Genomic DNA, 11,582 nt, shown 5'->3' with positions numbered 1-11,582 from the left:
ATCTTGGTCCTGAAGATCTTTTTTGTACAGTTCTGTGTATTCCTGCCACCTCTTCTTAATATCTTCTGCTTCTGTTAGGTCCATACCATTTCTGTCCTTTATCGAGCCCATCTTTGCATGAAATGTTCCCTTGGTATCTCTAATTGTCTTGAAGAGATCTCTAGTCTTTCCCATTCTGTTGTTTTCCTCTATTTCTTTGCATTGATTGCTGAGGAAGGCTTTATTATCTCTTTTTGCTATTCTTTGGAACTCTGCATTCAGATGCTTATATCTTTCCTTTTCTCCTTTGCTTTTCACTTCTCTTCTTTTCATAGTTATTTGTAAGGCCTCCTGAGACAGCCATTTTGCTTTTTTGCATTTCTTTTCCATGGGGATGGTCTTGATCCCTCTCTCCTGTACAATGTCATGAACCTCCGTCCATAGTTCATCAGGCACTCATCTATCAGATCTAGTCCCTTAAATCTATTTCTCACTTCCACTGTGTAATCATAAGTGATTTGATTTAGGTCATATCTGAATGGTCTAGAGGTTTTCCCTACTTTCTTCAATTTACGTCTGAATTTGGCAATAAGGAGTTCATGATCTGAGCCACAGTCAGCTCCTGGTCTAAATAAATTAACAAGTTGACTTCAGAAACAAAAAGTGATAAAAAAAAATGAGATATCAAAATGTTACTGAAGGTGGCATGTGCTACTTTAGCTAGGCAGATCAAGGATGACTAAGTGACTCGAGTTAGGTGTGTACATTTTTGAAACACCAGCATACTGATGGTATGTAAATCTACTGGAATGGATGGGGCCACCTTGAGGAAGAATGCAGAAAGAGAAGATATCTCAAAACTAGTCCGAGGGCTTCATTATTTTGAGGTCAATGACAGGAGGACCCTGCAAAGAAGACCAGAAAGGTGGAGGAAAGATGGATAGGGTGGGATCACGAATACAAGAGAAAGTATTTAAAAAGAAGGAAGTGGTGATCTGTGCCCAATGTGGTTACAAGTTGAGTACAATTATGGCATAGAAGTAACCACTGGGCTGGGTAACATAGATGTTATGAGTAGTTTAATAAGAGCCAATTCTATGTTTGAACTGAAGGAACACAAGCTCTGTTAGAATGGTTAAGTGGAGAATGGGAGGTTAAAGATACTTCCTAAAATCCATTGCCAAACCAAAATTTATTTTCTTATGCTTACACACAATGAGTAAAGAATCTGGGCAAGATTCAGCAGGTTGATTCTTCTGCTTCATGTGGTATCAACTGGGATGGTGCCTCAGTGATACTCTCTGGGTGGCTGGACAAGTCTCAAGTGTCCAAGAAGGCTTCAGTGTATCCACTGCCTTGGTGGAGATAGCTAGAAGGCTGGCCTTAGCTGGCCACTTTCCTTCTCCACATGCTCAGACTCTTTCATATGGACACACCAGTGAGGCAGTCAGAGTTATTAAGCAGAAGCTCAAGATGTAAGAGTAAGTATTTGAGTGACAAGGGATGGAAGCTCTAGGTTTGTGCCTAAAAACTTGGACAGCACCACTACATTCTATAAATTAAGGCATTCACAGAGACAGCACCAGTGTCAAAAGAGGGATCTTGCACCACACTTTTCAATAGGAAGAGTGTCAAAGAATTTGTGGCCATCATTAATCTGTTACAAGAGGTGATAAAATGGAAGCAGCAACTGTTGACAAGTCTAAGAGATTTTATCTGTGCTTTTTTATAGAAGCAGCAGAGAAAGAAAGCAGTAGGTAGGTAGAATGTGGGATCAAAGAGTATTTTCCCCAGAAAACTATAAATGAACCTAAAGCATGCCTGTATCTAATGGCAATATTCCAGAGAAGAGGAAGATGTTGTAGGAGAGAGAAGTTGTGACTGGGACCAAAATTCTTGAGAAGGAAATAAAAAAAAGAAACCCAGGGCGGGCAGAGAAGAGATGGTCTCTCATGAACAGGAAAGTCTCATTCATGGTAACAGGAGAGAAGGCAGTAGGTAGAGGCACTTCCTACCCTGCTTTGCTCAGAAGTTGCCTTATCAGTGATGCCTCCCTGGACAGCCCTTTCTTAAACGGCACCTCAGTATGCCTGCTCCATGCCTTTCCCTGCTTTATTGTTCTCCATAGAGGATGTGCATCCCCATAACGTAAACACGGATTATCCACAGCATATGCAAGAGTGATATATTTTACTGATTGCTGGCACATAACAGGCACTCAATGTCAGCCAAGAGTCTGGAATGAATGAACACCATAGAGAGGTATCTGATGAGTGGTGCTGAAAGAGAAGCTTGATATGCAGATGTCTGACGGAGCCACGTGGCGGTAGTCGGATGAGAATAAACTTGTATCTTAAAAGGTGCCAAGCACAGCCCTCCCTTCCTTTTGTGCCTTTTCTGGCTGAGTCACAGCGATCAAGTTACTGAACCCCTCTGAGTCATAGGACCTTGTTATCACAAAGTGAGCCTTCCTCAAAGCCTGGCTCTCCTTTCCCACCGCTCTCCGTTTCCTCCCACCTGCCATTCTCCCCTTTCTGCTCGCTCTAGGCAGCTAGTTCTCTCTGTAAAGCCTCGGGAGCGCTCAGCACCTGGCTGCAGGCGCTGACCCCAAGCAAGTTCCCGCAGTCCCCGAGCAGGGCGGGCGGGGTAAGCTGTGCCCGGGGGAGGGGTGGGGCCAACCCCAGAGCAGCCCTAGGCTGCGGGCGCTCAGGGTCTCCACCCCTTCTCCCGTCTGTGCGTCTGTCCATCCTGCCGCTGTCTGTCCCAGACCATGGCGAAGCTGTTGGTGCTCACCCTCTTGGGACTGGGGCTGGCATTCTTCAGGGATTACCGGTCTTCTTATCTGTGAGTTGGGTTGCAGCCCACCCCTGTCCTGTCTGTCCTATCCACTACCCAGACCCGGGAGTCTTCTCCCCTCACTCTCCACTCCCAAGTTGGCTCCAGGCTCTTAGAAAATCAGAAGGCAGCAGGATGTACATCCCAAAGCAATTTCATAAATATCCAACTTTCCCCAACCACCTGAACACCCTTGCTCACTGCCTGGGAGAGAGGTTAAGGAGGTGATTGTCTCTGGTGTGAATGACCAAGCTGTTGTCACACACCAATTAATTTATCATAAATACTGGTGTATCTTGGCTACAGATTCACTTCTCAGATTTTCTGCAAAATAAATAACCAGACTGGAAGGGGCCTGTGATATTGTGAGAATTAGGGAAGAAGCTCCAGACTCAGTTGCCTGGCTTAGGCAGAAAACTTCCCAGCATGGAGATGCTCAGTTTGAGACCTCGCTGAGAGACAGAAAACTCCCATGTGCAGTGGAACAGGCGGGAAGGAATGGGCATGGACATGGCCACCTGCTCCAGTGGAGATGTGTCAGGGGTTAGAGGAGAGAGCTTGATGTCCTGGGTTCTTGCTGTGTCCCTTCCATTGTAGGATCTCTCACATTTATTTTTCATGAATATCAGTGTATCTTGGCTACTGTGTCACCAAAACCTCATATAAGAAGCACCTAACAATGTGCTTGGGATATAGTAAGTATTTAATAAATGTGTCCTGCTTCCCTTAAAGGGAAAAGTGCCCTGCTTAGAAGTGTTCTGCTTCCCTTAAAGGTTTTATAAAATTTTAAGTACTACACAAGGGGGAAAACTTTTCTAAGAAAGTGTCAGTAGTTTCATAATAACTTTTTAATAGGGGTTCAATGTCTAGAGATCATCCTAATCCAAACAATTAATCAGTCATACCTCGTTATTGACTTTGAAGTAAAACATTACTAAAAATCAAACTGAACATTTTGGACTTTCGGAAAAAGATCATATGATCCTGTTGACTGTTTAGAAACGTACATACATTGATTCAGAATAGATTTTTGTAAATATTGGGATTTTCTTTTCTAATTGTTGGTTACTTTTGGAATCACAAACTTAGAAAAAAATAAGAAATGGACAGTGATTTGGGACTTTTAATCATGTAAAAATTATAGTTTGTGGATTTTCACTAACCATGGTACTATTTGTTGTCAAAGAAGAATATATACTTATAACATTATGCATTATATATAATATTAATACATGTATGTAAATACATTATATATGTGTGTATATATAATGCATATATACACATACATACATAAAGTATAGCTTTACTGCTACTACCCTAAAAAGTTTCTCTATCAACATGAAGTCTTAGCTTATTTGAGCCAGCATTAATATTTCCCCAAGTTTGTTCCTTGGAACACACACAAGTCACAAAACATGCTCTATAAAAAAATAGGTTCCTTGGACAAAGTACATTTGGGAAATGTCTATTATACCCTTTTCCTGGAGATTGACAGTGCATTCTGGCACACTGAACACTTTGAAAAGTCCTTCAGTAACAAAATACACAAAATGATTTTGGTTTGTCATTTCACAGACTTATTTGCCCACATCCTTTACTCCCTTTCTTGGTACCACCTGTATAACTCTCTGGGATACAGTTTGAGACGGATTATTCTATATCACTGATTTGCACCAAGACTTAAATTTCAACAGAAGTTGAGGTCTGGCCTTGGGCAGCAGCTTTCTGGACCCCCCAAGCCTGACTGTGATTTGTCTGAAGGGACCAAAGCACACTATGGTCATAGCTTAACATAATGTCAGTGTCCGCAAGTCCCCTTGGTAGCCTTGCCTGTGATTAGGGCACTTCCCAGAACCACTTTGCCATGGGGACGCTGCAGTGGGAAGACCAGGTCTGGTTTGGAGTGAGAACTCCCTGTTTTACTTTCACCACTTGGGTCCAGTACGTGGGGAGGGAGCCTCAGTCCTTTAACTTCTGGTTGTAACCAGATGGCTGAGAAGAGAAAGAAAGTGGCCATGGGGTGGACCTATGCTTTTTGAATGAAAAAGAGAGCTAGAACAGAGAGCAGAGTAGGAATAATGTGCAGCTGGGAGGATGGGTGGTTCAGTGGTAAAGAATCCATCTGTCAATGCAGGAGATGCAAGTGATGCAGGTTTGATGTCTGGTGGAGAGGATGCCATGGAAAAGGGAATGGAGACCCACTCCAGTACTTTTGCCTAGGTAATCCCATAGACAGAGGAGCCTGGCGGGCTACAATCCATGGGGTTGCAGAGTCAGATATGACTTAGCAACTAAACAACAGGAGGATGGGTGGTTATGGGGATGGAAGATGGTGTAGAGCCTTCAAGCAGCTCAGATGGGGGAGGAAGGGAAACTGCCAGGAAGTATGCGTGTTTCTCCTCCAAGACGCCTGCGTTCTGTCTCAGTCTTGTGTGTCTCCTCCCTTTACTCCGGCTCGCTTTTGCCGTCTTTCCTGCCCCGCACCAAGCACCCTCACTTGGCAGACCATCTCAGGAGCTCGCCTGAAATCTGAGACACAACCATCTCACGCCCCATTGCCCGGCAACTTCTTTACAAAGGATATTAATAAATCCACTTCTTACCTTTCACTTTGCCTCTCCTGAACTTCATTAAGTCCCGAGACTAGGTGCACGGTTTCAGTCAGAAGATTGGGGGTTGGAGTCTCACATGAGGTTCACCTGGGCTCCTGTCCCACGTGAGGCAAGATTGTGTTCGAATTCCCACCTGAGGTGTGCGGTTTCTAAAGGACATTCAAATCCTGCAGGCGCTCCCAGCCCCAACTTAGAACCAGATAAAGACAGCCTAGAGGATCAGTAAATTACCTTTACCCCCATTTTAGAGATAAGGTCTCTGAATTTCAGAGAAAATCATGAATCTGTCCAAGGGAGAGAAGGGAAAAGATTATATGCCGAGACCAGCAGCAAGGTCGAGGTGAATCATCAGAGGAGATACAACTTTTGTTCCCTCAGAGATGTGGCGTATGGGAGTAAGGCAGGTTCACAAGAAGTTCTATAGTCCTGGAGCTGGACGGATCTTGTGGACGGATACTAGATGTGTCTTGAGGGGTTCCCAGATGCTTCTGAGGTGACAGCAGCACAGAGGAAGGAAATAAGGGAGCTCCCTTGGATTAGTAGTCTTTCCCACCCATCTGTGCCGGCGGCCGCTGAGGTACTACAGCGTGCTCACTACGCAGGCGCACTGCACTTCCAGTGAACGACGATGTAAACAGTGCCCCCTGGTGTATGGAATGTTAACATGCATCTCTAGGGCAACTTCCTCATTTCTTAAGTTGGTGGCGCTAGCCTCCCAAACGGGAGAAGGCAATGGCAACCCACTCCAGTACTCTGGCCTGGAAAATCCCATGAACTGAGAAGCCTGGTAGGCTGCAGTCCATAGGGTTTCGAAGAGTTGGGCACGACTGAACGACTTCACTTTCACTTTTCACTTTCACTTTTCACTTTCGTGCATTGGAGAAGGCAATGGCAACCCACTCCGGTACTCTTGCCTGGAGAATCCCAGGGACAGAGAAGCCTAGTGGGTTGCCATCTATGGGGTCGCATAGAGTCGGACATGACTGAAGTGACTTAGCAGCAGCAGCAGCAGCAGCAGCCTCCCAAATGCAGGAGACTTAAGAGACACGGGTTCAATCTCTAGGTTGGAAAGATACCCTGGAGGAAGAAATGGCAACCCACTCCAGTACTCTTGCCTGGAAAATCCCATGGACAGAGGAGCCTGGGGTCTACCGTCCCTAGGGTCACAAAGAGTCAGACACGACTGAAGCAATTTAGCAGGACATAACGGTCCGTTTAGTCAAGGCTATGGTTTTTCCATTGGTCATGTACGGATGCGAGAGTTGGACTGTGAAGAAAGCTGAGCACCAAAGAATTGATGCTGTTGAACTGTGGAGAAGACTCTTGAGAGTCCCTTGGACTGCAGGGAGATCCAACCAGTCCATCCTAAAGGAGATCAGTCCTGGGTGTTCATTGGAAGGACTGATTTTGAAGCTGAAACTCAAATACTTTGGCCACCTCATGTGAAAAGTTGACTTGTTGGAAAAGACCGCGATGCTGGGAGGGATTGGGGGCAGCTGGAGAAGGGGATGACAGAGGATGAGATAGCTGGATGGTATCACTGACTCGATGGACGTGAGTTTGAGTGAACTCTGGGAGTTGGCGATGGACAGGGAGGCCTGGTGTGCTGTGATTCATGGGGTTGCAAAGAGTCGGACACGACTGAGTGACTGAACTGAACATGTGAAACTCTTTATTACAAGGAAACAGCAAAGCTAGCATTTATTAATAGTGTTCATATTTCTGCTGCCCTGGTGCCCACTCCAGGCAACACACTCTAGTGGGAAAAGGATAGTGGAGGATTCCAGCAGACCTGGGCTGGACCTCAGTTCTGCAGCTTTCAGGTCACTTTGTTACTGACCTGGATTCTTGGGCTTTTTAATCGACAGAAATTGATAACAGGTCAGAGGAGAAATTTAGGCAAGGTTTTTTTGGGGACTCGTGCTGCAGCACAGGGAGTAAAAACATGTAACAGGTTTCCTTGCTTGCTCCTTGATTGGGGAGCAATCTGGTCCCTTAAATGGGGTGAGGGTAGGTGCCTATCCAGTGGTCAGGCCACAGGGGTGGCCTGGGTGGTTGGCCGACCTGCTTGATGGAACTGTGTGTAGGAATCATGTGCAGTACCCTACTTTTGCTCCAACAACTTTTACGTGGCTGTTGGATTTTTGGTCCTTTTTGTATCATATTGTTGATCATTTGTTCCAACTGCCTATGCATACAGTTCTTTTTAGTCCCTTATAGTTTAGTCCCTCTGTTGCTCTGGGAGATGTTTGTTCAGGTGGAAGCATTGTAGCAAAGAGTCCCTGGTGTCAGCCTGCCTCAACTTTACCATTTTGAGCCTGTTTCTCCACCTAAATATTATGGGCTTATAATACCTATCACAGTAGGTATATGTATAAAATCTGGCCCATGAAAGATACTCTGTAAATGTTAATTTTTATTATTGCCACATGCTATCTCAAAAATCTACCTATGAATGATCTACTAAATGAGTGAAATTTGAATATATGTTGCGGTAGGACCTCACTGAGACCCTAGGTTAAGAACAAATAATTCACTGGTCCTCCTCTACCAATGCAACCAACATCATCTTCTCCGCCTGATGCACTAGCCTGCTAATTCCACAAAACAATTTGGCAGACATCTACCAAGTACTTTTTTTTACTTGAGCTCTGTGCACTTGTGCAAAGTCACAGGACAGAATAGGATGCAGTATTCAGTCACAGATTTCAGAATTTAGTGTTAGCAATGAGACTACAAGCTGATTACCATGAAACAATATGCAAAGAGACTCTGTAGATGTATATGTGAAGATTTATGAGGATAAATGAAGGGGTTACTAATCCTATCACGAAAAATCAGGAGGAGTTGCAGACTGGTCACGAGTAGGAAACTTCCAGGTGGATTAGCAGGAAGGATGAGGTGGAGGGAAAACTTGCATGAGCAAGTGAAAGGAGAGAAAGTGATGTAGAGAAAAGGATTCTTGGTGTCATGGCACCTGATTTCAAATCCAAATTCCCAGGCTTCCCTGGTGGCTCAGTGGTAAGAATCTGCCTGCCAGTGCAGGAGACATGGGTTTGATCCCTGATCTGAGTGGGAAGATGCCACATGTCGTGGAGCAACTAAGCCTGTGCACCACAGCTGTTGAGTCTGTGCTCTAGAGCCTGGGAGCCACAACTACGGAGCCTTTGTGCTGCAACCACTAAAGCCATCGCACCCTGGGACCCGTGCTCTACAACAAGAGAGGCCACCGTAATGAGAAGCCCACACACCCAACTAGGGGGTAGCCCACACTTGCTGCAACTAGAAAAAAGCCTGAAGAGCAACAAAGACCCAGCAAAAAGATAAAACAAACAAGTAAAATCCTAAAAAAATTTAAATTCCATCCTTTTTAAGGACAGTAAGTCCCAATGCTGGGAGGGATTGGGAGCAGGAGGAGAAGGGGACGACAGAGGATGAGATGGCTGGATGGTATCACTGACTCGATGGACGTGAGTTTGAGTGAACTCTGGGAGTTGGTAATGGACAGGGAGGCCTGGTGTGCTGCGATTCATGGGGTTGCAAAGAGTCAGACACGACTGAGCGACTGAACTGAACTGGACTGAAGTCCCAATAGGAAATATTGAAGAATAGGAGTGTGCAGAGGCAGAAGATAGACTGGTGAGGATATATATGGCCCCAAGGAAAGTTCTAGAATGGATTTCTTAATGCAAAGCTAAAGATCCTCACTTTCTTTTGTAAGGAACTGGCATGTATTTGCAAAGAATAATTCATAGCAGGGAGTATGTGATTTCTGGCCAGATTTCAGCAGCTTATTAATCAGCAAAACACCACAAACATTGAACTTTGTCCTTTAGACCTGGAACATTTGGACTTAAGCCCTTGACAAGATATTTCCTGATAATTGAAAGTAAAATAGAAAAACATGATCTGGATTATAGTAACACAATCTGAGCTGTCTTTTGGCATTGCTTCCAGCTTTTTGGAAGCTGTAATACCGGTAAATTTTGCTGGGCAGAGGACTGAGTGTGATCTCTGAATTCATACTTGGGTTCCAACCCCAGCTCAGCCACTTCATAATTTTGTAGACTTGAAAAGCCACTTAATCTTCGTCACCTGTAAATAGGGAAAACAGTACCTCAGGGAGAGGTTTGAGGATTAAAGCAGAGTAATTGAAGTCCCTGAACTACAGTAACAATGATTAGTCTGTGAGATTTGGGCTCCCCAGGTGGCTCTAGTGGTAAAGAACCCTCCTGCCAACGCAAGAGACATGAGACTCAGGTTCAATCCTTGGGTCAGGCAGATGCCCTGGAGAAGGGAATGGCTACACACTCCAGTATTCTTGCCTGGAGAATCCCATGGACAGAGGAGCCTGGCAAGCTACAGTCTGTGGGGTCACACAGAGACTTAGCACCCACACATGGCCACAAATTTGAACCAAAAGCAGCTGGGTGCTGACTTAATGCCTCCTTATCTACAATTGGCTCCCTTTAGCTCTGATTATTCTGCCTTTTCCATGAGAGAGAAACCTGAGTAAGAATAGAGGCTAATCATTTCTGCTTTTGTCTGTCCTCTGTGAACACATCACTCTTACTGAACCTTGCAAGCCAGGGAGCCTCTTCTTCCTGTGTGATTTTGACTCTAAAAAGCTAATATGGCTATCCTTGGCATTTTCCTCAAGTCTTCACCCACTCGCTGATGGCTTGTCATCAACTCTCTTCTTCTGTGTCACTCTTTGTGTCCTTGATTATGACCGCTTGTACCTGTCTTTTGAGTTCCCTGGGGCACTCTGTACATATTCACTAAGCTTTCTATAAAGCTATGTTTTCAAATGGTGGATCACAAAATCAATTTAGTAAAGTATGATCAGCCCTTATCTATTTATTTTTGTTTTATTATTTTAAAAATTGAAGTATAGCTTCCCTGGTGAATCAGATGGTAAAGAATCTGCCTGCAATGTGGGAGATCCAGGTTTGATACCTGGGGTGGGAAGAGCCCTTGGAGGAGGAAATAGCAACCCACTCCAGTATTCTCACCTCCATGAACAGAGGAGCCTTGTGGGCTACAATCCACGGGGTCACAAAGAGTCGGACATGACTGAGCGACTAGCACATTGTTGGTTTATGATATTATATTAGTCTTTCATGTATACAGCACAGTGTTTCAATATTTTATAGATTATACTCCATTTATAGTTATAAAATATTGGCTATGTTCTCTGTGCTGTACAATATATTCTTGTAGCTTATTTATCTTATATATAACAGTTGGTACCTCTTAATCTTCTACCCTTATATTGCCCTTCCCCACTTCCCTCTCCTATTGGTAACCACTAGTTTGTTCTCTTTATCTGTGAGTCGGTTTCTCTCTTGTTATATTCATTCATTTATTTCTTAGATTCCACATATACGTGATAATATACAGTATCTGTCTTTCTCTGCCTGACATTTCACTAAGCCTAATACCTTCCAGCTCCATCTATGTTGTTGAAAATGGCAAAATTTCATTAGTTTTCTATGACCGTGTAAAATTCATACATGCACACACACATATACACATCACATCTTTATCCGTTGATCTGTTGGTGTACTTAGGTTGCTTCCGTATCTCAACTATATCTTGGCTATTGAAAATCGTGCTGCTATGAACACTGAGGTGCATGTATCTTTTCAAATTAGTGTTTTCATTTTCTTTGTACATATATGCAAGTGTGGAATTGCTGGGTCATATGGTAGTTCTTTTAGTCTTTTGAGGAACTTCCACAGTGGCTGTACCAATTTATATTCCCACCAACAGTGGAATCAGTTCAGTTCAGTCTCTCAGTCATTGTGTCTGACTCTTTGCGACCCCATGAACTGCAGCACGCCAGGCCTCCCTGTCCATCACCAACTCCCAGAGTCCACCCAAACCCATGTCCATTGAGTCGGTGATGCCATCCAACCATCTTATCCTCTGTCGTCCCTTTCTCCTCCTGCCCTCAATCTTTCCCTGCATCAGGGTCTTTTCCAATGAGTCAGCTCTTCGCATCAGGTGGCCAAAGTATTGGAGTGTCAGCTTCAACATCATTCCTTCCAATGAACACCCAGGACTGATATCCTTTAGGACGGACTGGTTGGATCTCCTTGCAGTCCAAGGGATTCTCAAGAGTCTTCTCCAACACCACAGTTCAAAAGCATC

General features: G+C 44.4%; 1 protein-coding gene across 1 annotated transcript in view; it reads left to right on the top strand.

The window, feature by feature from the left end:
• The first annotated feature begins 2,739 nt into the window (after positions 1–2,739).
• PON1 (paraoxonase 1) overlaps positions 2,740–11,582 on the top strand; it is a 33,893-nt gene continuing 25,050 nt past the window's right edge. The window contains 1 exon segment of the mRNA NM_001046269.2: positions 2,740–2,823. Coding sequence (NP_001039734.1) covers positions 2,750–2,823 — 74 coding nt within the window. The 5' untranslated portion in view covers positions 2,740–2,749.

Source organism: Bos taurus, chromosome 4, assembly GCF_002263795.3.
Source record: "Bos taurus isolate L1 Dominette 01449 registration number 42190680 breed Hereford chromosome 4, ARS-UCD2.0, whole genome shotgun sequence".
In the NCBI taxonomy this organism is placed as follows: Eukaryota; Metazoa; Chordata; class Mammalia; order Artiodactyla; family Bovidae; genus Bos; species Bos taurus.
This window is presented reverse-complemented; position numbering and strand designations above follow the sequence as displayed.